The sequence below is a fragment of the Micromys minutus genome, assembly GCF_963924665.1.
Source record: "Micromys minutus genome assembly, chromosome: 1".
Lineage (NCBI taxonomy): Eukaryota > Metazoa > Chordata > Mammalia > Rodentia > Muridae > Micromys > Micromys minutus.
Genome location: NC_137969.1, coordinates 40305112 through 40331714, shown reverse-complemented (window position 1 = coordinate 40331714; position 26603 = coordinate 40305112). Strand labels below are relative to the sequence as shown.

The 26603-nt window shown below is 42.0% G+C and overlaps 1 protein-coding gene across 1 annotated transcript; it reads left to right on the top strand.

The window, feature by feature from the left end:
- Positions 1 to 26004, top strand: PLEK (pleckstrin; the record flags this gene model as incomplete). The annotated part of the gene is made up of 9 exons (XM_080941669.1): positions 1 to 42; positions 13272 to 13427; positions 13751 to 13932; positions 15595 to 15686; positions 18409 to 18593; positions 21051 to 21155; positions 23112 to 23195; positions 24525 to 24594; positions 25868 to 26004. The coding sequence occupies 9 exons, from the start codon at positions 1 to 3 to the stop codon at positions 26002 to 26004; spliced, it is 1053 nt and encodes a 350-aa protein (XP_080797795.1).
- Positions 26005 to 26603: the final 599 nt, after the last annotated feature.

Genomic DNA, 26603 nt, shown 5'->3' with positions numbered 1-26603 from the left:
ATGGAGCCAAAGCGAATCAGAGAGGGCTACCTTGTGAAGAAGGTAAGTAGGGAAGTCACTTACAAGGCTGGACGTAGAGAGGGACTCACAGGGGAGTGTTTGCTCTATACTCTGCCCATCCTTTCCAGAGATGTTTCATGTTGGATCATCCATGTTGGGTTGGGATGAGAATATTGCATCACAATGCCAGTGTGCTGGGATGGGGCTGCCTCCACGTGTTCCTGCATGTTTTTTTTTTTTTTTTTTTTTCCTAAAAGAGAATTAGTCTAGTTCAGGCTTCAGCACAGTTTACCCTTATGAGCCCGAGAATCCCAGAATTCAGGGTGTGGAAGATTAAAATCCAGATTTAATTTTCCACGATTTAAGACACTTTGCAACAGCTAGACATTACCTTCTGGGGTGAAGACGTCTCAAAGTTTTCTGTTAGAGAAGTGTCTTAGAGGACTGTTGGTTTTTATTTAAATCGACAGGGCTGTAGAAGGGTTGGGGGTGGCCAGTGTCGGAGTGAACAACAAGAAGACAAAACAGTGTGGCTAATTTCTTGGGTGTTCTCCCATTGTACTGCATGAAAGACCTTATGTCTCTGTTTCAAGGGTGTGGAGGTGGCTTCAGGTGGTGACGGTGAGTGTTGGCTGTAATTTCTTACCCACAACTTAATGAATTTGTACAACAGACCATCATCTTAGAGAACAGAAGTGGAGATATGAGAATACTAAAAATAGTCGAGTTTTTCTTTTGCTGCTGTGTGTGCTTTGAGTTGTGAAAGTTCCTCATTGGGTGAATTCACACATCGGGGCTGCTGGCATCCTGTGGGCAACACTCTGAGCACAAACACACTAGCACGGAGCCAGAGGGGTTCAGCAGCTTGGAAATGTTGCTTCTGACTAAACTCATAAATAGCTTTCTAAGCAAATGAGATGCCAACGTGACTCTGATCTTTTTAAAACCCAATGCAGTTAATTAAGTAGCTAGTTAATCAATTTTTGAGAATGGGTCTTACACTATAGCTCTTAATATATTTCCAAGGCTAACTTTGGACTGGTGGCAAGCCACCTGTCTCAGTCTCGACGACCTCGGGATTTCAGGAATGAACAGCCCAGTTCAGCTGCGTCTTTATTTGTTTCTTCATTTGTTTCCTTTTAGCTTAAAACGTTCTATGTCTATGGACATAGGACACTAAGTGGGACATATCACTGCCTGGTTTCATTTTTTATTTCAAATTAGAAGAATCTTTTATTCAACTGTGAAGAGACTAAGATGCCAGGGCCCAGGGGTATGACAGAATCAGGAGAAATTCTTTCTCTAGCCCCTGGGCATTGACTTCTCTGTTAAGCACCCCAAGGTTTTTCTGAAGAAAAGCTCATCTCCACTAGTGTTTAGGGTTTGTCTGTGTTGGTGAGAGTTTTGAGTTGGTGCCAGAGAACATATGGCCTTCAGTGTATTCTCTAAGGATAATTGAAATTTGAAATATCCTTTGTAAAGGAACAGCTAGGTATTATTGGTAACTGTCATCCATGTCCTCCCTCTCTGAGAGCGGATAGGAACTGATGCTGAATGAACTCTCCTGATCAGAGTATATGTGTGTGTGTGTGTGTGTGTGTGTGTGTGTGTGTGTGAATGTGTGTATATGTGTGTTATATGTGTGTATGTGATATATATGTGTGTATGTGTGTTTATGTGTGTGTACATGTGTATATGTGTGTATGTGTATATGTGTGTGAATGTGTGTGTATGTGTGTATGTGTGTGTATATTTGTGTGAATATGTGTATATGTGTGTATGTGTGTATATGTATGTGTGTATGTGTGTGTGTATGTGTGTGTGTGTGTTTGTGTATTTGAACAGACACACATGTTCCATGGTGTGTGTAATAAAAGGTCAGGAGACAACTTTCAGGAGTCTGTTCTCTTTCCAGGCCATGCTGCTTGCTGGCAGGGACCTTTAACAGCTAGGTTGCCTCACAGGCTATGCCTTGTTTTAATACAAAATGACAAAATTGCCATTATAAAGTTTGTATGCTTATATTTTATAGTCACTAGACTACAAAAATAAAGATGATTGATGATTCAGTCTTCACTAAGTGAGGCCTTTTCACTAGAAAGGGGGAACAGTAGAGTCAGGAGTATGAAGCATTTTTAATTAGTCACAGTTCTTCTCTCAGATTATGACCAACAAGTGTCAGTCTAAGAAAAGACTGTAGAAGAGAGCATAGTGAAACCTCATGTTAGTATTTCCACAATGTACATTACCCATAGCTCTTGTGGAAATACTCATTAATATTACACTTAAATTTACATTACATTAAATCTAATATGCATCTTTTCATGTTTTTTTTTTTTTTTTTTTGCTGTTCCTCAGGCCACTTAGATGATCTATCTTATAATATATGACTATAACTTAGCACCTTACTTCTGCTTGAATTTTCTTCCAGTGTCAGAACTCAGTACCAGGGCCTTGCATATGGCTAGGCAAAGGTGTTTTACCATTAGGCTGTCTCCTCAGTCCTCTGATTTGGTGCTTTTGACAGTTTGGGGTATAAACCTGAAACCAGGATTTCTTAATTAGGCATCAAAATTCTTAGCTTCTGTATATTTTAATTTTTTTTCAGTTATATAACATGCTGGTTAAACTCTGTCTGTCTGTCTGTTGTCTATCTGTCTGCCTAGGAACCTAGGATGCAGAGAGTAGCCCATAAGTGAAGGTAGATATCAGGAAGTACACAGACCAGTGGCCTTTGAGATGGTGATGGTTCCAAGCCCTGAGGACAGAACCAGGAGACCTCCTGAGCAGTGTGGCTGCTCAGATGCAAGCAAGCCAAGTAGTACTAATGGAAGAAATTCCATGCTCTGCTCTTGTTGTTTCTATGCAGTTCAAGATTCTGGCATAGGAATTAAACATGTTCTTCTCCTATGTCTTACGAAATATTTATGCTGATATAGGAATTTTGTCAAGTCTTCAGGTTGATGGCCAATGGTATGTAAATTTTAACATGTCTCTTCCTTGTTCCCCCTGTTTCTGGGTCTCTCTCTCTCTCTCTCTCTCTCTCTCTCTCTCTCTCTCTCTCTCTTTCTCTGTGTGTGTGTTCCTCTGTGTCTGTCTCCGTGAGTATTCCTCTGTATCTCTTTATCTCTATCTCTCCCTGTATCTATGTGTCTTTCCTACTCTCGCTGACTCCCTGTCTGTCTCTGTGGGTAAGCATGCACCACACTATTCTGAGGTCAGTGGACAATGTGTGGGGCTTGTTTTTGTCCTTCCACCACATGGTTCTTGGAGATTAGACTCAAGTCACCAGGCATGGGCAGCAAGTGCATTTCCTACTGAGCCATCACATGAGCCCATGTTTCTCCTTTGGTTCTGTAAGATATAACTGTCCACATTTCACAACTTATGTTTCCTCTTCCCACCCCACCCCTAGCTAAGACCTTTAAATAGAGATTATGGTTAAGGAGAAGAAAAGTGACTGTTAATTGTCTACTCTTTCACTCTAAACAGCACTCCTTGCCCTAAGTCTTGCCATGTTTGTGGCCCTGTAGGTACATCTGGCTGTTATATCATCTCTAGTCCCATCACCTCACAGAGAGTAGGTGACTTGCTCATTGTCAACCAGCTATAAGCTTGGAATAAAACCTAGGCTTGCCTAATAGCAAAATCTTCATCCCATGATGCCATGGTGCTCTGAGAGACAGAGGTTTGTTGCAAATAACATTGGGTATAATAACTTTTTTTCTGACTGGAGGATTTCTTCTTGAGAAATGAATATTTTGATTGTTATGGAATGCATGTGATCAGATGTTCTTATAACCATAACTTTGAAACAAGAGAATATTCCTTCACATTATATCTTTCATGGCCAAAAACTAATTTCCATGACAACAATCCAGCAATTACTAGGTACTGAAGGACAAACTCAAACATCAACTTAAGACTTGGATGTCCTATGAGGTTGATTAACAGCCCAGAAACCAAGGTCTGAGAAATAGAAAGACGGGGGCTGGGAGGGTGTTCCACAAACTTATGGAAAATAGTATACGTTGTTGAGTCCAGTACTGAGCTGATGTTGTGAAGAAAGGGTTTGATAGGAAGTAGGGAGAACATGAGAGAGGCTGATAGGGTAGAGGGTGTTGATCAAAGTATTTTATGTGTATCATATTGTTATAGTAAGTAAGGTGAGGAAAGGTAAGGTAAGTTAAGGTAAGGTAAGGAAAGTAAAGGAAAGGAAAGAGAAAGAAAGGAAAGGAAAGCTAAGGAAGTAAGTGAGTAAATGAACCAGAAGCAGTTGAGTCTGGAATAAGAAAAGAACAGACTGAAAATTTTATCCAAGAATTTTTTTTTCTAGATCCATGTTGTCTTCTGAACAGAAGGAAACAATCTCCAGAAGTTTTTTGTTTCCTTCTGGCCATTAACATATATGTTCACCATGTTAGGGACAGTTCTAAACATCCTGTGCATTAACACATTAACAGAAAATTCCTCTGGTAACTAATCCTAGGAAATGGGTACAATTAATTCATTACTTTGCAGAGGAGGGAGCTGATCTACACAGGGGCAGAAGGCCTTGCTTAAGGTCCCCAAGATAAAGCCTGGCACTGTGATGTGGAACCAGGAGCTGGTGTGGTTGTGCACTAGCATAATCCCGAACTGTGTGTAACAACTGTAACCATGTTTCCCGTGGTCCTTCTGGGTTTAATCCGCAGAGGCCTCCTTTTCCAAAGAGTTCTTTTTCTCTGATGAATGTGACCAGGGAGACTCTCAGGCCAGAGTCATTTCAACTGTAATGTTCACAACGTTGAACCCTAACCTATTTGTATTGTGGCCATTTTTGAGGCCCTACCACAAGCTAACAGTGTGCTAATCTCTTTGAAGCATATCATGTCCTTTCATGTTTATGAGGAGAAGCAGGTACTGTTGTTTAGAAAAAAAAAAAAAAAAAAAAAAAAGAACCGTTTATTTAAGGCCACAGAGCCCACAGACAAAGGTGAAATGTGACCACAAATCTAAAATTCAGGAAACCAAGTTGAAAAAACACAGCTTACCTCGTTTTTTTAAAGGGAAAATCCAATTTGATAGAACTTATTCATATAAAAATACACTACTGGGCAGGGTCATTCTTTTGCTTCCAAAGAACTTACGTACATGTCATACAAGTGTCTGAGAAGTTGTGCAAGTAGGGAACTGGATGATATGGTTCATAATGCAACAGAAGTGAAAGACTGACTTAACACGTTCTCAATTTAAACAGAATGTGCCATGGGTTGGGGGGGGAGTGTAATGGCACACCATTCTTACATAGTTCTGATCATAATCGGACCCTACGAACTTGAGCTCTGTATAGGCATGTGGAATGAGAGTGTGAGGCAAAGGGGAAGTTAGACGAGATCTTCATTCCAGGAAGTGTCTGGGAGGGCCCTGCACACTCAGTCTGCTTACCTCAGCACCGAGCCTCCAGTGGTGGCTTCTGTCAGTGAAGCTGGACATGCTGAATGAGAGCTTATAGTCCCTTCTGTTAGAGCTGAACTGTTTGAGAATGGGGAAGGCACTGTGTTCATTTTTTTATACTCTTAACACATGGGTCAGGTCTAAAACATAAGAAATTTCTGGACTGAACTTTTTTGCCAAGAGCAGGGAATCAAGGTTCCATATTGTAGTAACATTTAAGGTACTTGAAAAAGGGAAGAGAGCTCAGCTAAGCTGGTCGTTCTATGACCACATTACCCACGATCCTAGCAGTTATGATTACATTAGCATTGAGGAAGAGTAACAGGTTGCCAGAGTGAGCTGGTCATAGAAGACCAGAGGGATGGCAGTGCCACAACATGGGTGAAAATCTAGGTGTGTGAAGTATGTAATTGAGTTTTTCATTTGAGCCTTGTATATTTTGCTTAATACACAATTACCATTCAATGCATCTATTGTCAGAGAGCTCACACACCTATTTTTTCCTTTGATTGATGAAAAACTTGTTTTCTAAGACTTCTAACTAGTGGAACAAAGCCCAAACTTACTGTTGCCAACAACAAAAATTCCAGAAGTTAAACACCTTTGGAGAAAATACCTATCCATTTGCCTGTCTCTTGTTGGGTTAAAACTATTCAGTTTCATCAATAACTCTCCTGAAGAGATAGTACCGCTGTGCCATTCTTTTCTAAACAGGCCCCAGTTAATTTGTAGCTATCACGGTCTCCAACATACCCTAGAAGCATGGGACTTGAAGACGAGCGAAGTCTATTCTTGTGAAAAGCAGAGCAGAGACTGCATTCAGTGCAGCACAGGTCCAAGTCTGTTTTCATGTCATGACATGAGTTTCTGTGTAAATAGGACAGCATCACTGACCCTGCCCATCACTGACTCCGCCCATCACTGACCCCGCCCATCGCCAATCTTGCCCATCACTGATCATCATTGTCTGGGGTCAAGGGTGTTCTGGAAGATGGCTGGTTGTTGTCAGAACTGTGCGAAATCTCTCCCAGGCTGGCAACTTTCTCCGTAGGCTGTCACAGGAGCCCAGCATTCCTTTCCTCCCCACCATATGATGCCCACGGGCATCCAATTTGCTATTAGACTTCGGTGTTGAGTGATTTAGTCCTGGAATGATATGCTGGAGTTTGTAGCCTTAGATTTTTTCTCTAAATCTACTTTATTTAGGGTTCTTGAACACTTTAATCTCCCTTCTAGCCTGCTGAGCAGAGGTAGCGAGAAAGAAGGTTTATAGGAAAAGGGGTTTATGGACCTGTTTAGAATTAGTTCATTGGGGGTGATTCCACTCTGTTGTCAGGATACCAGCAGTCCAATCCAATAGCAACCACCAAACATGAATCAGTAGCAGCTCTATTCAGCAGGAACCACAAGGCTCTGCCAAGTCAGCATGAATCAGCGGGAGTGGCCAGAATCAGCTGGAATACCACAAGAAGTCCTTAGGCATATTTCTCTCTCTCTGAGGTGAAGACGAGCGAAGACCAGCGAAGTGCACAGCCAGTGAAGCTTAGGGAATCCTAGCAAAGCTTCCTCTCAGTGTTTACGGGTTTCCATTAATACACTCTTTCCAAACATCATGAAGCCTCACAAGCATCTACTCCAGCAAAACACCACATGCCTTTTAACATGCCATCTTCAGCAAAGCACCCTCTCATGTGTCTGTTTAAGCAAAGCATCCTCTCATAAGACAGCCTCCAGAAAAACATCACACGGCACAACCGAGTTCACAAAGAAACCAGAGGTTTTCACTTGAGTTGAGGTGAAATTTTCTGAAATATGTTTGTAACTGAAACAAATATGATAAATGGAACATAAGTAAGGTCAAGGTCAGAAGATATTCGTGTCAGGGGACCACACATAATAACTACCTCCATAACCTGTTGGCTTTATTTTCAAAGGGCTAGCTCAGTTTTCTTTAATAGTTTTGTTGCTGGCTTTGACACAGTATCTCACTATGAGGTTCAAACTGCCTTCAGCATTCTTAGTTTGCTTCAGCTGGAGATTACAGGCAAATTCTACCATGTCCAGCATGACTTCATTTTCAATTTGAGAACATTGTTCCTCCAGAGACACATGTACAGAGTGGTTGATAAATGTAGCTGTAGGAAAGAATTGCTGACCACTCCTAAAATTACCCTTTTACATTTACATCTTAAGTTTGCCTAGCAAAATGTGGTTTAGAAATGCTACCTTTAAATGTACCTTTAAAAGAGGATATATTTACAGATTAGTCATCATTCAAATGTGTGATCGTATTCATCTATGTCTTTGGTAGGACTTAACACAGCTTGTTTCTTTTTTTTTTAAAGTTATTTTAAAACTTTGTTACATTATTTTGTCTACTCAAGTGTATCTCCTAAAATACTTAATGCCATCCATTGTAATGTAGTTTTCCAGTCCCTCTGTCCGTTCTTCGGTTGATCCCTGTAAACAGTTCATGTACTTTAAAGTTCTTTCCCTAGTATCAGGGGTGAATTTTGCAATGGCCCACCATTTTGTGTCTAGATCTGTTTTCAAAGCAGATATATTATGCCTGTTTATGACCTGCTCATCCACATTGTACTGTTCAGAAAATCTTGTGTAAGAGGAGCCAGGGAACTTAACCTCTAATGAATCTTTCCAGCTCTAGACACCTTTCTTGACTTTCTGTTTTCGTTATTTCAGGGATTTACAGCCTTTCCCTAGTATCCCATAGCCCAACACTAGTGAACACTCCATACACAGCTACTTTTAAATGGATGTATTTTGGTCTAGCAAAGAGAGTAGTGGCATCTTCATACATTTTGTTATTGCATCATCACACTTTGCTCTTACTAATTTCCTGTCCCCTCCTCCGTGGCTCTCATACCCTCCAGCTGGTTCCCTTTCCTTAGCTGGTTCCCTTCCACTTACCTTACCTCCTTCATTTCACAATTCTCTTGCACCCTCTTCCTCTCTTCTCACAGTGTCTTTTATAGTTTCATATGTGAGTACATGCATGCATTTGTGTACATGCTCACACCCACACACGTGCACACACAGACAGACACAGAGAGATACAGAGAGACAGAGACAGAGAGACAGAGATAGAGACAGAGAGACAGAGACAGAGAAACACAATAAGACAACACACACATATAACTTTAAATCTAGGTACCATGTGATACTTTTGGAGTCTAGTATATTTCACTTAACACAGTTAAGTTTCTAGTTGTATCCACTCTTGAAGATGCCATAATTTTATTTTTCTTTATAGCTTCATAAAATTGTGTATGGGTCTTTATTCATTCACCTGGTGATGGACTTCTAGACTGGTTCTTTGGCTTGGCTTTTGTGTTCTGATGGACTTTAAGAGTACTTATTAATGACATTCACCTTTAACTCAATGATGGTATATTATGACTATCATGAACTTTCCATTTGTTTTCAGTTTTTATAAGTATTTCACAAAAGTTCATTTTAAATATGATCATATGACTCATCATTATAGCTTCTTTTTGTGTCATATAATGCACTGAGATACATTATACCAGGTCCCACGAGGATGACGACATATATAGTGAGAACTCTAAATATGGCTCATAGCCTAAAACCGAAAATGATTGAAATATTATATAAATTTCTTTTTAGCTGGATGTATAAGTTGTATATGGCTCACAAATGAATTTCATGTTTAGACTTAGTTTCTATCCTCAAAATATATCGCATGTATTTTAAAATATGAAAAAAAATTAGAAAATCTGGAGCAATGGTGGTCTCAGACATCATTTTAAGAGTGCTATCACCCCTCTCTTTCCTTCTCTCTCTAACTTCTGTGTACCTACCTACCTACTTATCTATTCATCTTTAATCTATATTAAACTGCAAACTCTTAGAAAATTGTATTAAGAAATTGAGCCAGATTCCAGAATTAAGCAGCTACTCATGGACCAAAATGAAGATGGCATTGAAGGGGAAGGAGTTAAGAGAGAAGGACTCTTCTCCCAATCTCACATTACCTGGGCAAGGGGGCTAGGGCAGATCACTTCTGCCTCAGGCTTAGGTGAACAGAAACTTGAGGACAGAAAGGGAAAGGTATAGGGCAAGAGTAGGCTGTTTGAGTGACAAAGTGGTGGCTTGTAGCAATTGCAAGCAGACAGAGAAGCTACTCCAAATTTCCTCATTTTCGAGTTTGGGAGAAAGTTAAATTTTTATAAGTGGCAATATAACTCTTTGTACAAAGTGCCTGCCTCCTGTTTATCATAATGACTTCAAATTAGCTTTCACCTGAACTGGCAGACATTCCTCTATAGGCCCCAGGCATGTGCTCCAACTATTTCACCTCAGTATTCAGGGAGGCAGTTCTCACCCTTTATAAGCATTAAGTACTCTACTGAGTGCATAGCAGTATTTCACTGTGCTCTGAATCTTCCTTTCCATGATTATTAACTATGTTGAACTTTTTTTTGTAGGATGTTTGGATGTCTTCTTGAATGGCATACCCATTAAATGCTGTGGTTCATTTGAAAAATGGACTGTTTTCCTTATTACTTTGCATGATATATGGTTTATAAATTTAAATAATTGAAGTTGTAAACCAGGAGAGAATTTAATTAAAATTATTTCATGTATTGTCATAGTGTTCATTTTTGGAAAAGGCTAGTCATTGCTAGTCTGGTCAGTTTTTCTTCCAGGGTGGAAAAGATAGCACATTTTAGCAGGAAAAATTATTTTAGGCCTAGAGTAAAGGAAGTGATTGGACAGGCAAAATGACCATTCTCTCTGCATACGTAGTTTTCCTTTGGACAAATGGACCCTTATAAGGGAGCCTTGTGTTTCATGATATGCATTTCCCAGGATATCCTGAGAAATGGTTGATAATTCTATTTTTGGTAGTCACAAAAGTGTTTCACTGTCAGTTAAAGATAGAGGCCAAGAACTTTACTTTCTAAACCCTCTGAACATAGAGAAAAGAAAGGACCTCCTTGATAGAGCACAATGCTTAATTTTTTTAAAAAAATTGTAATTATATTTATGTACAGAAAACTTAGTGTACATTTAGCCCAGTTTAGTGGCAAGTTCTTTGCCTTTTTTAGCTTGGCAAGGTGAGCCACAGACTTAGGACCTAGAATGTTGCCTCCTCAGTGACAACGGATCTTGTCATATCTGTCATTATAATTGGTCCTAATAGCTTCTACCAGCTTAGCCAGAGCACCCTTGTCTTCTGAGTTAACCTGTGTGACGGCAACAGTGGTGCATGTCTTCCTGTGGACCAGACACCCCAGTCTGGCCTTTCCCTTGACGATGTAGTAGGGCACCCCATCTTTCAACACAGGGCAGGCAGGAAAACCACTGGCTCAATGGGGTCTACATCATGGGCAATCACCAGCAGCTGAGCCTTTTTGTTGTTCACCAAAGTAGTGACTGTAATGACCCCTGCTCAGTGGACAGGTGGTGGGACATCCCCTTTGCCAGCAGCTTTCTTCTCTTGCTTTATTTCTGGCCTGTACTTGTGGGCCAGCTTAAGCAGCTGAGTAGCTGTTCGCCTGTCCAGGGTCTGAGTGAACTCATTAATGTCAGCCAGTACTTTGAACTACTTACAGAGGATGGCTCTTTACTGCTGCAGCCCGATGTGGCGGGGCCATTTGACAAAGCATGGCAGGGGCCGGGGCCACCATCTTACCCTTGCCTTCTTTTCTTTGGGCATATTGCTCAGCTGGATGATAGAGCCACAATGGTTAATTTAAAAACATAGTTTTATTAATTTTTTGATAGTTTCATATAATACATTTTCATTATATTTTCTCTCTACTCCTTCAGCTCCTTCCACATCTGTCTCCGCATCTTTGCCCTGTCCTCTTTTCTTTCCCATTAACTCTAATTTATTCTACCTTTCCCCCAGAGTGTTGTTCACCCACCAGGACCCATAGTTTTAAGGGAGACTGGATGTTCCTTCCTGAGGTCATGGATGTCTATAGGCCCCCAGTGATAAATTGGGCGTGTCAACTCCTTCCACTTTATTTTGCAGTGACCATAGCTGCTGTGAATTCATGAGTTATGTGCCTCTGGCACGTCCAGTTGACTGTTTTCCTCTGGTCCTCCCTGGCCTCAGGCTTTTTAAATTTTTTCATACCCATTTCTGCAAGGGTGCTTGATCCTGGGGTAGAGGGTGTGTGACCTCAATGTTCCATTTGTGGCTGGACACCTACTGACATGTGTTCTCTGCCCTTTAACCAGCTGTATGTTTCTTCTAAACCACTGTCTACTGCACAAAATTTTCACTGATCTACAGGAAAAGAGGCACAAATAAGGGGCAATTTGATTCTTTGTTCATTTAGTGGAGTAACCATAGTAGGTTCAACACTGGAGCCTATGAGCTTCCCACCCATAGGTGTTTGGTCTGATTTACAGAGCCAGACATGCCTTTGGTCCTGAGAGTGGTTGGTTAGTTCTCTCCTATCATGTGTTTGAATTCTGGTCCTCAGCCTTGGAAGCAAGAGCCTTTTAGCTGAGCAATGTCACAAACTCTACTTTCTACCTATGTCCTGGAAAGAACAAAAAAGGCAACCATAGGTATTTTGTTGGATTTTTCTTTTTCTTTTTGAGAGAACTAATCCCCACAATGCAAATGTTGTGACAGTACATGTGTATATACATGCACACACACACAGACACATAGACACACAGATACACTGACACCCGCCCCTCCCCCCCAAAGAGAGAGAGAGAGAGAGAGAGAGAGAGAGAGAGAGAGAGAGAGAGAGAGAGAGAGAGAGAGAGAGAGAGAGAGAAAAGCTTGGTCATAGTTCCTCCTCACAGCAGTTGGGAAAGAAGAGTGTGGTTTTAGTAAAGGGTGGTGGAAGGTAAAGGCTCTGGGTAATGAGTAGACAGTGAGAAGGACCAACCATATTTCTCAGTAACTTGGCATTTTTGATAATAGTCTTCTCTGCCTTCATTTTAATGAACATGTGCTATGTACTCAATGGCAAGAGGGAGTGAGAGACCTATAATGTTAATCTCTGGCAAGGAAAGACAGCCCTTTGATGGCAACTTAACTGTAGTTGCTACTTAGGCTTTGTTAACTTGACACAAACTTAGACATATCTGGGAAGAAGGAATGTCAGCTAAGGAACAGTTTCCATCACATTTGCCTGTGGGCAACTTATAAAGAAGGGCTCATTCTGGAAATATAGAAGGATCTAAGAAAAGTAACAGGACATGCCAAGGAAAACCAGCCAATAACCATCATTCCTTTATGGCCTCTGCTTCAATTCCTGTCTCCAGGCTCCTGCCTTGAGCTTCTGCCATGACTTTTCTCCACGATAGATTGTAAACCATAGGCTGAGACAAACCTTTTATCACCAAGTTGCTTTTGGGTCAGTGTTTTTTTTTTTTTTTTTTTTTTTTTTTAAATCATAGTAGCAGAAGTCTATCCTGGACTGACTCTGTAAAGAAGCATACAGCCAAGGTTTAGGATGCAAAGAACAGTCAGTGAGAAAAGAGGAAGGTGATCTTCAGTTCAAGGCTACAAAGGGCAGTTTGGAAAGTCTTGACCAGTTGGTCTCTAAGATGAGCCTTAAGGATGCAGAGGGGGAGCTACGAAAGGCAGAGTTTAAAAAGGGCAGTCAGGGAGTGACCAGCTAGAAGGGACTGGTAGGAGATATAATGGTGTCCCAAGAGGTCATCACTTTAGAAGGATTCATGTTGTGTCCACAGAGATGGTCACAAAGCACTTTCAAAATTAACTCCAGGAAAGTATGAATCTGTTCTGTTAAGTGGAGAGTCCAGGTCACAGACTGGCCTGCCTGTGCCAGCTTCTCATCTCTTTCTTGTTATTACAGGGAAGCGTGTTTAATACCTGGAAACCCATGTGGGTTGTACTGTTAGAAGATGGAATTGAGTTTTATAAGAAGAAAAGTGACAACAGTCCCAAGGGGATGATCCCGCTGAAAGGAAGCACTCTCACTAGCCCCTGTCAAGACTTTGGCAAACGGATGGTGAGTTGATATCCTGAGCCACCAAGACCTTTGTGTTACCTGTTGACCTTGGATACTCTTAAATTTTACCTCTCCTACCTCTCTCCTCCTTCTCCATTCTTAAGGCTCCCCTTTATGGTCAAATATGTGTCATCTGGTGACCTTGGAGTCTGTCTGATGTTAGCAGTGTTTTCTGAATAAGCATCCCCTCTTGTCAACACATAGTTGTTACTCTAGCATTGGGCTCTCTCTTTGCGGGAACAGGTCTTTATCAACTGCTGGTTTATGAAGGGCCTTAGACCTTGAAGGGGGTTATTTCTAATGGAATATCTTTTGATTTTCAGTTTGTGTTAAAAATCACTACAAACAAACAGCAGGACCACTTCTTCCAGGCAGCCTTCCTGGAGGAGAGAGATGCTTGGGTTCGGGACATCAAGAAAGCCATTAAATGCATTGAAGGAGGCCAGAAGTTTGCAAGAAAATCCACAAGGAGGTCCATTCGTCTGCCAGAGACAATTGACTTAGGGTAATTTTCTGGGTTTGTTTTTTCCACCTTTTGACATTAGTGAAAGAGAGGTTGCAGGAAACAACAGGTAGTCCTAGGCCCCAGGAGAGACTGGAAAGTTTGTTCTTTGCAGTTCCTTACATCTGCTCTAATCACAAGAGCTTCTTTCTTAGGGACGGCCATTCCTCTTGGTATAACTTCCCATTATGTTAAGCTTGGCCTGAAACAAGAGACTCATTAGAAAGAATCTCATGTTGGCTGTTTAATACATCTGATAAGAATTCAGTTCAAGCAGGCTGGAGTTAAAAGCAGTCTCTGAGAGGGGACAAGACACAAACTTTCTGTACAACTAATGTGAAAGTTTGCACGCCACAGGAATGGAATCATGTTAAGCTTCATGAGACTTAGCACTTCTCTCACGTGGGTAAGATCCCAAGAGAAGAAATCTGGTCTGGCCATAGCCGCTGGTTTCAGACATCATGCGATTGGCTGACACTGTCAGAATTAAGTGGGCAAAGGTGTTCAAACTACACGAGAGCATGGTGACTTAGAATTATTCTGATTTAGTTTATTATTCCAGGGACAAAAAGTAAGAGGCCACTATTTTACCTTGCCACTTTCAGGGAAAAAATAAGCTTAAAAAATCACTTTTAAAAAGGTATAGGGTAACCAATGGCCTACTGAAAAGCTTGTGAGGAGTTGGGAGACTTATATTTCCATTGCTTTAACAAATATCCAGAAGAATCAGCATGGGAAACAGAGAGGTTTATGGTGGGTCCTTGTGTGTCCTTTGACCTATTGCTTTTAGTGCCACAGTGATGATTGGGCCAGTACATCCTGGCAGATATGACTAATATAGCATACCTATCCACTTTGTGGTTGAGATATGAGAAAAAAACAGAGTTTGGATTCCCATTTCTCCTTCGGGAACATGTCCACAAATAACTCAAAAAGCTCCCACTGTGTGTGTGTATGGGTGTGCACCTGTATGTGGGTCCATGTGTATATATGTACAGGTGCATATGAAGGCTGGGGGCTACTTTAGACACCTTTCTCGTGCTCTCCTCCTGACTGTTAAGCCAACGTCTCTCTGGAGCCCACTGACTTAGTTAGATTAGCTGGACAGCCTGACAGTTATCCTTCTTCCCCCAAGCCCAGTGCTGACATTACAAAATACTGTGTCCTGCTTTCTCCGTGGCTGCTGGGTCTCCAAACTCTGGTCTTTATGTCCCCATGCACAGAACTTCACAAAAAAAGCCAGGCTGGCCACATTTCTTGATGCTTCAACTGCCTCCAAACAGCACCAAGCTGGGGCACAAGCCTTTCAGGCATGGGAGTTTGCAGGACATGCCAGATCCAAACTACTGGAGGCCTTTAAAGATCTTTGTTCCTGCAAACCTGACCCTGGGAACTCCCAAGCTTTAGCAAATAATAGGCCAACTCTTCATCGCATGCACCAGGATAAAATCAACAAGGAGATTAATGAATTTAAAGGATACTAAACACATCTGCTTAAACCCTTTGCAGGCCACATGATTATGCAAGTCAGAACTCCGCACTTCAACTACTGCTGATCTGACAGACAGAGTAGGCTCTGGAGTGTGGAAACTTAGCTTGCAAAGGCCTGTTTGAGAGGTTCACCATGAAATGCTCCTCCTTCACCTCTATTTTATCTCTGTGCAGGGCTTTGTACCTCTCTATGAAAGACCCCGAAAAAGGAATAAAGGAACTGAATCTGGAGAAGGACAAGAAGGTTTTTAATCACTGCTTCACAGGTAAAATGCACAGCTGAGGAGGGAAAGTGGCATTCTCCCATGGCCGGCTGTGTGCAGTGGTGCGGAATGCAGACTCGTGAGCAAGAGAAAAGGATTCTGCCTGTGCAGAAGGAGTAATAATGGGACAAAAGGCCTTTGGTTTTGCTCAAGACTCCAGAATCACAGCTATAATGACTAACCATCTCTTTTCCTCAGTATTTGCCATTATGTTGAAGAAGTATTGGAAAAGGGCACAGCTCTATGGACTGCAACCCATGCTGTGATGAACAAGAATTTAGATATGTAGAGTAAAAAATCTAAATAGTAATCTTATAGGGTACCAGACACTGCGCATGGTAGGGCATTAGGTGTTTATGCTGAATGGCATAACTGTGAAAATGCATCCACTGAAAACACACGGCCTGGTTTCAAACCCTGGATCTGCAGCTTACTACCCACAAAACCTCAGGCTAATGGTCAGTCATTCTGGGCTTTCCATCTATGAAGTGGGGGAAAAGCTGAGCTCACCTACCTCTCAGGCTTGTTGTTTTGTAGTGGAACAGTACCTGACCCATACAAAGCATTTTGAGTGCTAAGCTTTCAAGTAGTTACTATGATTAAAGAGGTTAGATATCTAAGTAAGAACAGCATGATTTTGGAAATGACGAAGAGCTAAGGAAATTGTTGAAGTGACTGTGGGTGGGTGGGGGGGGGGAGGTGCCTCAGTTTGGCCTCAAAGTAGAGGGAGTTTGTGGGGAAGACTTCTGATGGTCAGTTATGGTGGAAATGTGTAGAATATAATCTAGAAAAAGTAAACTGACCAGCTGGAAAATTTGATGGCTCTTTAAAGAAAGCAAAATGGGGAGTACAGTTTGGGAGTATGTCAAAAACTCTGCATAGTAAGTAAGCATCCTTGCAAGAAATGCCACAGGGATACAGTGTGGAGGAATTATAGCAGTTTAAGCACCCGAGATGTTTGGTCCACTGAAAATGGCTTGGGTAAGAGCCAGGAAGGTGAAGAGGAATGGATGTGATTTGCACCATGGCACAGTACCTCATTGGAGGGAGCTTCAGGAAATGCAAGCAGTAGCCCTTTAGCATCAAGTCAGGACTAAGCTATGGCATCAAGCTACTAATGGACACAACAAAAGCAAGGCAGGACCCTAAGGCCATAGTACTGGTGTCACTATGAGAGAACCCAGGACAAAGGAATAAGAAGGGGTCGCTATGTAGACTTGGCTGGCAGATCTAGCCTAGAATTATTTTCTGTTGAATATATTCGAGTCTCAGAGTATTCGCTAAGACTCAAGTCCTTCATGTGGATGGTCATCATAGGTTCTAGAACTCTCCATGACTGGAATCTTCATGTGAGTCAGGTGGTCTGAGCTGAGAGGCAGAGATTAGGAAGCACTGAGTGCTCACAAGCAATGGTTGCCTTGACTATCTCATGACAGAGAACCGGGGCGTCTTTCAGATTCCAGCACACCTACTCAAACAAGCACCACTCAAGTGTGAGATATACAAAATGAAGGCCCAGGGCAGACCCCACTGACGCCTCAGGTTATTCCAACTCCCTGAGTCTTAAGCTTTTTATTTTCCAAATGAAGCCAGTAGTTGCTACCTCTTTTTCAAGGGTGTGAGGATTGAAGGGAGAAATGCTTGTCTTCACAGAGAAAGAAATGGGGGTAAAAAATTCTAGGGGTAAAACTCATGGAGGGCTCACTCTCTGGAAGGGATCATAGCTCTTTAAGGTGTCCCACACTAAACGGTGCAGCTCCAGTGACCCAGGGCTAGTGGGAGATCTTGGGCATCACTGGGTGAAGTGGCAAAGAGCACACTTTGTGAATGCAAAGCTTCGTCTTTAGCTTGAGAATAATCCCACCAATAAATTTGCTTCATTTCATTTCCTGTGAAGTTTTCTCTTGAGAAAGAAAGCTAAGTCACGTGACCACTCAGTGTCACCGCCCGATGCTTTAAAAGGCATGACGACAAACACAAGTACTATAATCCAAATCTAATTTAGGACGCACATCCCATTGTGCTGCTTGATAATCAATAACTTGAAGCGTCTCTTTGTTGACAGATTTCCTAATGCAGCATCAGACTCTCCTTGTTGACCCACATCTTTCTCCTCCTCACACCTCATGCCTTCTCCACCTCGACACCTTCTCGCTCCATCTCTGGGCTCTGGTCTCACGGGCTGTGATGTGATTCCTACCTATGCTGGGCACCCAGCTCCTGTCTCAAATGCTTGCAAACACCTTCTCATATTTTAGGTCTCGGCCCAGTTACTTTCTCTGTAAATCAGTTTCTGCTTTGACCCAGTCATTCGTTGCACCACAATATTGACTTACAGCAAAATTCTTTAACATTGATGCTTGCGTTTTCACTAGTCAACCTGCCCCTACTGTCTGGTATCTAGTAATCTAGTGTCATATACAAGATCAATAAATTTGTGATTCAGTAAAAATAATTTACATATTTCTTTTTAAAGTACTGTATACACATATGCATATATTCATAAATATTTATGTCTCCGTGTGTGTGAGTGTGTCAAGGTGTGTGCGTGCACATGCTTTAACTTTTGCATGATTCCTTTTGTTCTCAAATATCAGTCTCAATAATTTTCTTTTAAGATGAGACCAGATGACACTTCCGTGCACTGGCGCCAGTGTGTGGATGGCAGTCAGTGGCTTGTAGTCTGGGAAAGAGATTTAGCGTTCCCTCTGATGTTCTCCTCCAGGTAGTGGAGTCATTGACTGGATGGTTTCTAACAAGCAAGTTCGGAATCGCCAGGAAGGCCTCATGATCTCCTCCTCCTTGCTCAGCGAAGGGTACCTGCAGCCTGCTGGCGATCTGTCCAAGAATGCAGCAGATGGAATAGCTGAAAACCCTTTCCTGGACAATGCTGATGCCTTCTACTACTTTGTAAGTGTGCAAAGCCACTTGTGCTTCCTGACATAGGACTGGGGCAGATTTTCTGAGGATAACCAGTTTATAGCCACACATGCAAACAGAAGGTCTAGTCTAAAAGAGACTGGATGGGTGGGAGGGATGGATGGAGAAGAGAAGTTAACAACAAGCTGGTGAGATGGCTCAGAAGGTAAGGTGCTTGCTACCAAGCCTGATAACCTGAGTTCAGTTCCCCAAGCTTGTATGGTAAGAGGGGAGAGCCAACCCCTTTGTGTTGGCTCTTTACACTAACTGAAGCTTTCTCCTGCTGTGAATCCCCATCCTAAACAGTGTAAACTTTGTAAGCCCTCAAGGCAGAAACATGGCCAGGCCTTCTGAGACCCTCCACTGCTCAGGTTCTGCCTCCACACTTCCCAACAGCCACGGGGCCTATTTCCTAACAGCTGTAATGCACATTCCCAGCCCAGAGGCAGAACATTGGCCAAGTCCTGCCTAATAAGAAAAAAAGAAATCCCACCAACCCCTGAGTTTACCCCAAGGATCAGGCCACATAATCCCTCCAATGCAGGCCATCTTAGAAAGTGACCCTTGCACCCTGACAAGGGACCCTATAAAAACCCTGTGTTCTACCCAGTTTTTTGATGCTTCTTAGCCTTCTGGGGTTTTCCCTCCCAATAAATCTCTCATGTGAGGTTTGGTATGCCCTGTGACTTTGTGGCCTTCCTTGGCTTTGCTGGGGAGACCTCTCGTTTCCACAGAGGAGCTGTAACACTGTCACCAGAGACATCATTCCCAGATAGAGCAAAGTTGCCTTACTTGCACTGGAGAAACTCCTCTGGCTGGAGGAGAGCATCTGTAGGGAAAGCCTTTTCCTTAGGAGCCACAGTACTTCACTGACCTCCATCCCCACTCCGTGGCATGCACACTCTCCTAGGTATTCACACCCCTCTCTCACACACAAGTAAACAAATATTTTAAAAACATATTAAAAGCTATGATGTCACAAGGCCCATAAAGCGTCTCTTACACCAGTATTTTCTAGACTTCCCCACTGCTCCCTCAAATGCTGCTCTTTCTAAGTGAGCAGTTTTAAGACAATTATTGTTTATCTGGATCGTTTTCTGTCACCCACCTTTGAAATCTTACCATTTTTATTCTACGTCAGTGGTTCTCAACCTTCCTAATGCTGTGACACTTTAGTACAGTTCCCCTCCATATGGGGTTCCTGACCACAAAACTACTTTTTGTTGATACTTCATAACTCCAATTTTGCAACTGTTACTAGTCTAACATAAACAGCTGTATTTTCCAATGGTCTTAGGTGACCCCTGTGAAAGGGTTGTTTGATCCCCCAAAGGGGTCAGGACCAATGTTGAGAACCAATGTTCTATGCAATCATTTAATTAATTTTAATTTATCTTAATTAAAATTAAACTGTGTTCCAATGCTTGGTACATGTCTTAGACAAAGGGAACAGACCCATGGAAAGGAAATGATCCCTCCTGCTGTGATGTCTTTTTTCAGAGGGCTGCCTAAACCACAAGTGTACTGAGCTGTCTGTCTGTCTGAAAACACTATAAAATGTTCACTGTGCTCCTGTATACGCTTTGACCCGTCGTCTTGTAGGTTTTTTAATGCTGTGTTTCCTGAGATTGCTAAACTCGCATTATGTAACGTGAGCCTGGGTAGGGATCACGTGACAATTTCTGCAACTGTGGACTTCTAGGGGGATTTTTGACAGTTCTGTTTCTACTTTGGGTCAGAATGTAGAAGTGAGGAAAGCTCCGTTGAGAACCATCCAGCTTGTACCAAAGAAGTGAACATCCAGGACAGCGGTTTCTTTTGCTTCTGGGGAAGTTCCACCACCAGTCCTGTTCTATGCTTCAGACCTTCGGTCTAGCTTTTTATAGCCATTTCAGTGAAGGGTGCTAACTTAACTCCCCACAGCAGCAACTTCTCTGTGTGGTTTATCACTTACTCAGAGCTCAGAAAATCCACCGATTATTCTGACCGTAGGGGCTGAGATGGTACCTATGCCCTTGGTTTTCTCAAGGCGACAGCTGGGTGGAGCTGGGTGGAGCTGGGTAGAGCTGGGTGGAGCTGGGTGGAGCTGGGTGGAGCTGGGTGGAGCTGGATGACAAATTATGGTGGAGGGTGTTACGTCAGAGTACCGTCTGATTTCAAAGAAGTGGCCATGACTTCCCATGAGAAAGAAGACATTGATAGCCAGAATTAGGATATCTCCTGGAGGACCATAGAAAATGGTCACACTTGACTAGACACACGTAAGGAGCAGCAATCAGTTTCGAGAGGATGACAGAGGCTTAGACTGCAAACCCAGAGTAACCTTGAAACTTCAGATCAGGGTCTATTCAACAGCTGAGAGGCACAGTGGCTGGCAGGAGGGGTGTGGACATCAGTATAGCAACATGCCTGAGACCAGTAAGAACCTGCTGTGTTGCTTCCCAACAGCCAGACAGCGGGTTCTTCTGTGAGGAGAACTCCAGTGATGATGATGTCATTCTAAAAGAAGAATTCAGAGGAGTTATCATCAAGCAGGGATGTTTACTGAAGCAGGTGAGTGACTGCCACTATTTTACCCTGGCCTTCCTCCCCTTTCAAGCCTTCTAATATGTTTTTTTTTCTAAATCACTAGTATGAGAAGAGGATCGTGATGCATGTTTATAATCCCAGTACTCTTAAAGCTGAACCATAGAGGTGTCTGTGAACTCAAGGCCAGCCTAAAGAGTGAGAGTTTATCTCAAAAAGACAACACAAAAGTAACAACTGAAAAAACTCAAAGTTATTAAACAGTATTTAGTTTGTTTGAACAATAACAAACCGAAAATGAAACCCAAAAAGTGAATGACAAAATGTTGAGTAGCTGATGAAGGTAATGTTGGGTTAGGATTGGGTCAGGCAGGGAAGAAAAGGCCCTGAGAAATAGTGAGATGTTTCTTTTGCCAATTTCATGATGATGAAAAGTATTTGAAAAAATATTGCTCCTAGTTTTTTTAATAGAGAGAAAGAAGTTAGCCAAGAGACGCCACTAAAAAGTAAAGTACTTTAAAGTGACCAGAAAATAGAAACAGGCCACACTCTCTGGTTAAACTTTAAGAGCAAAATGGTGCCATTCCAGACTGTGAAACAGCCTAGTCAGACCTAAAGCTATGGCACGAGGCCAACTTTATAGGAACAATAGGCTAAGGTCAGGTCCTATTCCAGGGCATGGGCACAGGCAAGCACAGCACAAATGTGTGTGCAGATGGGGGTGTTATGTGCAATTTCAGGTACAATGTAGCCTTCTTACAAGTTCAGAAGGAGGAAGTATTAATTTCTAGGGGGTGTAGTTTGGGTGGTTCTGTTTTGACTGAGAAGCTTCGGTCTTGGGTTTCATAAGTTTTTCTTTGTTGTATGAATTTTCACCATAACCTCTGAAATTAATCACATTAATTACAAGTTATGGATATGATCAGGGATTTCCCCTAAAAGTTACTTTATTGCATGTGAACCCCAAATCTGCTCAAGTTGTGTTTGTCCCGTTTCTAGTTCCCACATGTGTTTCAGGACATATTTGAGCAGGAGGCACCCACAAAAAGGGAATTACCAAGGGGGTGCTAGGGAAAGAGAGTCCTATTTTATTATTTGGAAGAGAATGTTTGTGCAACTCCAGGGAGGTGAGAATCCAAGTTGCCAAGTATAAAGAAAGAGGTGTGCTTGTAGCCCAAACCCAGCAAAGTTCTGAATTACTGAGCTTTTCCTTCTGCTTGCTTGTCGCAATCCTTTAGCTCACGAGTAACTCTGGTTCATATCAGAACCACTTGGGAGCAAATTTAAAAATATTCTTTATGTTCTTTAGAAGATGAGTTCTCCTTCATTGCTACTTGGAATTTGCCAGGGATAACCTGTAGGAAAGATTTACACTTTCCTGAAAAAGGATACCCATGTTGCACACTCCAAAGGGAAGAAGCTGCATCTAACTGGAGAACTGTGCTCCCCTTCCTGCTTCTCACTTTTGTTTCAAGAGAAATAATCATACCAGATAAATAGAACCAGTACTGGGATGGATGAACAGCTGTGGCTTATATTTGGTCTAATCCTTTTTGTATAATTTCTCTATTATAAAATATCTCTCATTTAATTCTTTTGACTCCATATTTGTATCTAATATTTTATTTGCATTTTGTCATAATCTCTTTCCTTATGAGTCATTGACTCCTCAAAGAACAGGGCTGTGCCTTGAACCGAGTTATATGCTTACCCCTGCTCAGCATGCTATATGCCATGTCTTGTGGGACATTTCACATAATTCTACAGCTGGACAACAGTAGAGGAAGATTTTATCTTATTCAATAACATCTGCATTATTAACTGGTCCTGGTGCTGGCTCCCTGGGAAAGACATGGTTCAGGACCCAGCAATTCACTGTGGCCTTCTTTTTCTCCTGCCTCTCAGCAGACTTTTTATCTATGCACTCTGTAGAGTGATGCTACCAATTTACCCTTCCTTTCCCTATGTTGTTTCTTGGTACAGGGCCACCGGAGGAAGAACTGGAAAGTGAGAAAGTTCATTCTGAGAGAAGACCCGGCCTACCTGCACTACTATGACCCTGCTGGGGTGAGGTTTTGTGTAGATAAGTTGATCCAAACAGAAGCTTTGTGTGTGAATGAGCTGGGGCCACACCCTGCTGTTTTCTTTCCATTCTCAGGTCTCTTCTTAGTCTGTTACTTTGTTTATTAGTGCCCATGGCAATGTCTGAGTTCTTGTGCCTCCAGAAGTTGAAGACAATATCAGCATATTAGATATATTTGTATTTGGTTAACTCACTATAACTTAATTTGTCCTATTTGATTTGAAATGTACATATATATATCTCACATTCACACACACACACACACACACACACACACACACACACACACACACCTGCCTTCTTTGTTGTCATTCCTCTGTCCTGATATTCTCTTGAGTTCCCTCTTCTCCACTCCCATTCTATTCTCCCCCCCAACAGTCCTTCTGCTCTCACGTCCCATACAGTCGTCACACCCTTATCCTCCTTCCCTTATACATTTCCTCCTCATTTGTAGTCCCCAGTGTATGTTCTAACATCTTCCCAGGAGAAAACATGAGGTCTAGTCGCCTTTCTCCGTCTGGCTTATCTTGCTTTACCAAAATGGTCTATAGTTCCATCCATTTCTTACAAGTGTCAATAGTTTGCTATGTTTACAGCTAAATATGTTACACCTTTTCCTTATACATCAATCCAGTCCAACTTCTAGGTTGAACTGTAGTGTATTTCCTCCTTCTAGTCATTTGAGGAGCCTCCACATTTGATTTACATAGTGGCTATCTCAGTCTACATTCCCACCGGCAGTGTGCAAGGGCTCATTTTTCTTTATATCCTTGGCAATATTTACTATCTTATCTTTAGAACAGCCATTGTGACTGTGGTGAAATAGAACCTTAATGTGATTTTAATTTGTACTTCAAATACATATTGACTGCTTGTGGGTCTTCTTTTGCCAATTGTCTAACCACTTCATTAGCCCGATTTTAAATTTGATGATTTGTTTTCCTTGGTACTCTATTTAGGAGTTCTTCACATATTCCAGATACCAACTAATATGTTTGGTGTAGAACTGGCCAAGGTTTTCTCCTGTTCTGCAGGCTTCACTCTGCCGGGTTTACTCTGCCGATGTGGAGAAGGGTTTCGATTTCCTGCTTCCCACTTGTCAGTTCATGTTATTTCCTGTGCTGCTGGAGTCCTTTCCAGGAAGCTCACTCCTAAGCATCATCTCGAAAGGGAGGGTGACAATCGGAAAAGGATTTTCTTCCATTTCTTTCTGCTCTTACCAGACAGACTGACTTATACTAGGTCAATAGCAATAGGATGAGGCAGGCCCACACTCCATATGTTGGAGACACTGCAGCCCCTCTCTTTTTTAGGGTGAAGATCCTCTGGGTGCAGTCCATTTGAGAGGCTGTGTAGTGACTTCAGTAGAGAGCAATCCCGATGGTAAGAATGAACTTCATTATAGCTCGTATATTTATGACATGCATAAATTAACTGTCCGAAAACTTCAGAGGGAATTAAGTGCTATCCCTTTCAAAGGACTGACCCACCTTTCAGAACTTGGGAAAAGGGATTGTTTTATGCACAGCTTGCGTATGTCACTGAAGACTGATAGAAAAACCTCCAAACTGGCTTCCATAGAGAGCTTGGCCACGATTTCTGATGCTGTGGCTTTCCTTAAAGGAAAGGATAATGTACAGATCCACGTAAGAAAATGTTCTTCAGCAAATGGAATAGCAATGCAGTGGTGCAGAATGCTCAGTGGGAAGAACGCTGCACACAGTTGACTAGGTCTGTGCTACTTAGTCCGCCACAAAACCTACCGTGAACCATGCCACCCTGCTGGATCTCAGTTCCTGCTTTCAAAATAAGGGGCTGCACTAGATGCCTTTGATTGACCCATGGGTTAACCAAGGGTTAACCATGCCTGGTCGGGCCCAGGGGACACATGGAGTCACTGAGATGTGGCATGCACAGTCTGCTGCCATTCCTCTTCCCGTTCACTTGCCAGACTTTTATTCCTGTGTTGTTCTATTTAAAAAATCATATTTTTGAGCACAAAATGATACAGAAAACGATGTAACAATTAGCAAATTTCAGCTGAAATATCTATACAACAATTTATTTGATTTTATTTGTTGTCTTCATCTCTTGTAATTTATCTCGAATCAAAAGAAGACATACCATTAAAGAAGAGCCAACTGTAGAATCATTCCAGCTTGACATTTTTAGGTTTATTTGCCTTTTCACCATTTATTAAGAACTCAGACTTAGGTCTTAGTTTAGATTATACTTAAAAGACTGATGTTAGATCTGTTTTGGGTTTATTATGTATGCCTGCCTGCAGATATAAATATATGGACCTTTTAATACAATGTATATTGAGGTTGACTCTAGGTTTATATTATTAGCAGAACAAAGAAACTCATTAAACACCACCAAAAGTTACTTAGTAGATGCTATTGGTGTGCAAAGGCAAGAAATTTAACACACTAATGATGAAAGAGAATGTTTCTCCTTGAGTATTATACATGTCTCTTAATAATCATACTACGTGACTATCTTTACAAATACTGCAAGTATCTAAAGACATAGAAAGACATCAAATATGCATGTAGACTTTAGGACACTGTGAGACAGGCATTTCATGGCTTGGGGAGGGAAAAGGGACAGGTGAGCTTCTTTATCCACGGGCTATTTTACTTTCTCTCACAAGGTAAGAAGAGTGATGAAGAGAGCCTCTTTGAGATCATCACAGCAGATGAAGTTCATTATTACTTGCAGGCGGCTACTTCCAAGGAGCGTACTGAGTGGATCAAAGCCATCCAGGTGGCCTCACGGACTGGGAAGTAAGGACAAGGTTCAAGTCCTCATCCCCTCCTGAGGGAAGCCCATGTGTACATAGCTCAGTACATGACTTGTCCACAGTTATGGAAATTCAACCAAAGAGAACCTAGGGGTAGGAGGTGTTTGTATGTAACCAACCAGGTACCGCATAACATTGCCTGTGCTCCTCCATTCACTCTGGTCTCTCCACCCTGTCTGTGTTCACAAGCCATGTAATGAGCTATGTTGTTAGGCTACATAGCCATTCCAGTCCTTAAGGACTCTTGTGGAAAATGAATGCATTAGCTGGCATATCTCTGACGTTCTCTCTAGGTTGAAAAATAGCCAAATCGCCAATAAATACATAATACCTCATGATTATAATCCCTGAGGAAGCAAAACTGCCTCCAGCTATTGTGCTGGGTCCTGGTAGTGGGCTCTCGCCTCTCACCACATGTGCCTGGTCTCTTTTAGACATCACCTGTCTTTGAAACTGTTGCCAAAGAACACTAAGTGTTGCTGAGAGCACTAAGAATTCTCCTTCTTTCCCTGGTCAAGGAGCTGTTGTTCTTGGGTGGGATTATGTGAAGTAATGAAGTAGCATGTGAGCTTTCTTGTCTGCTCAC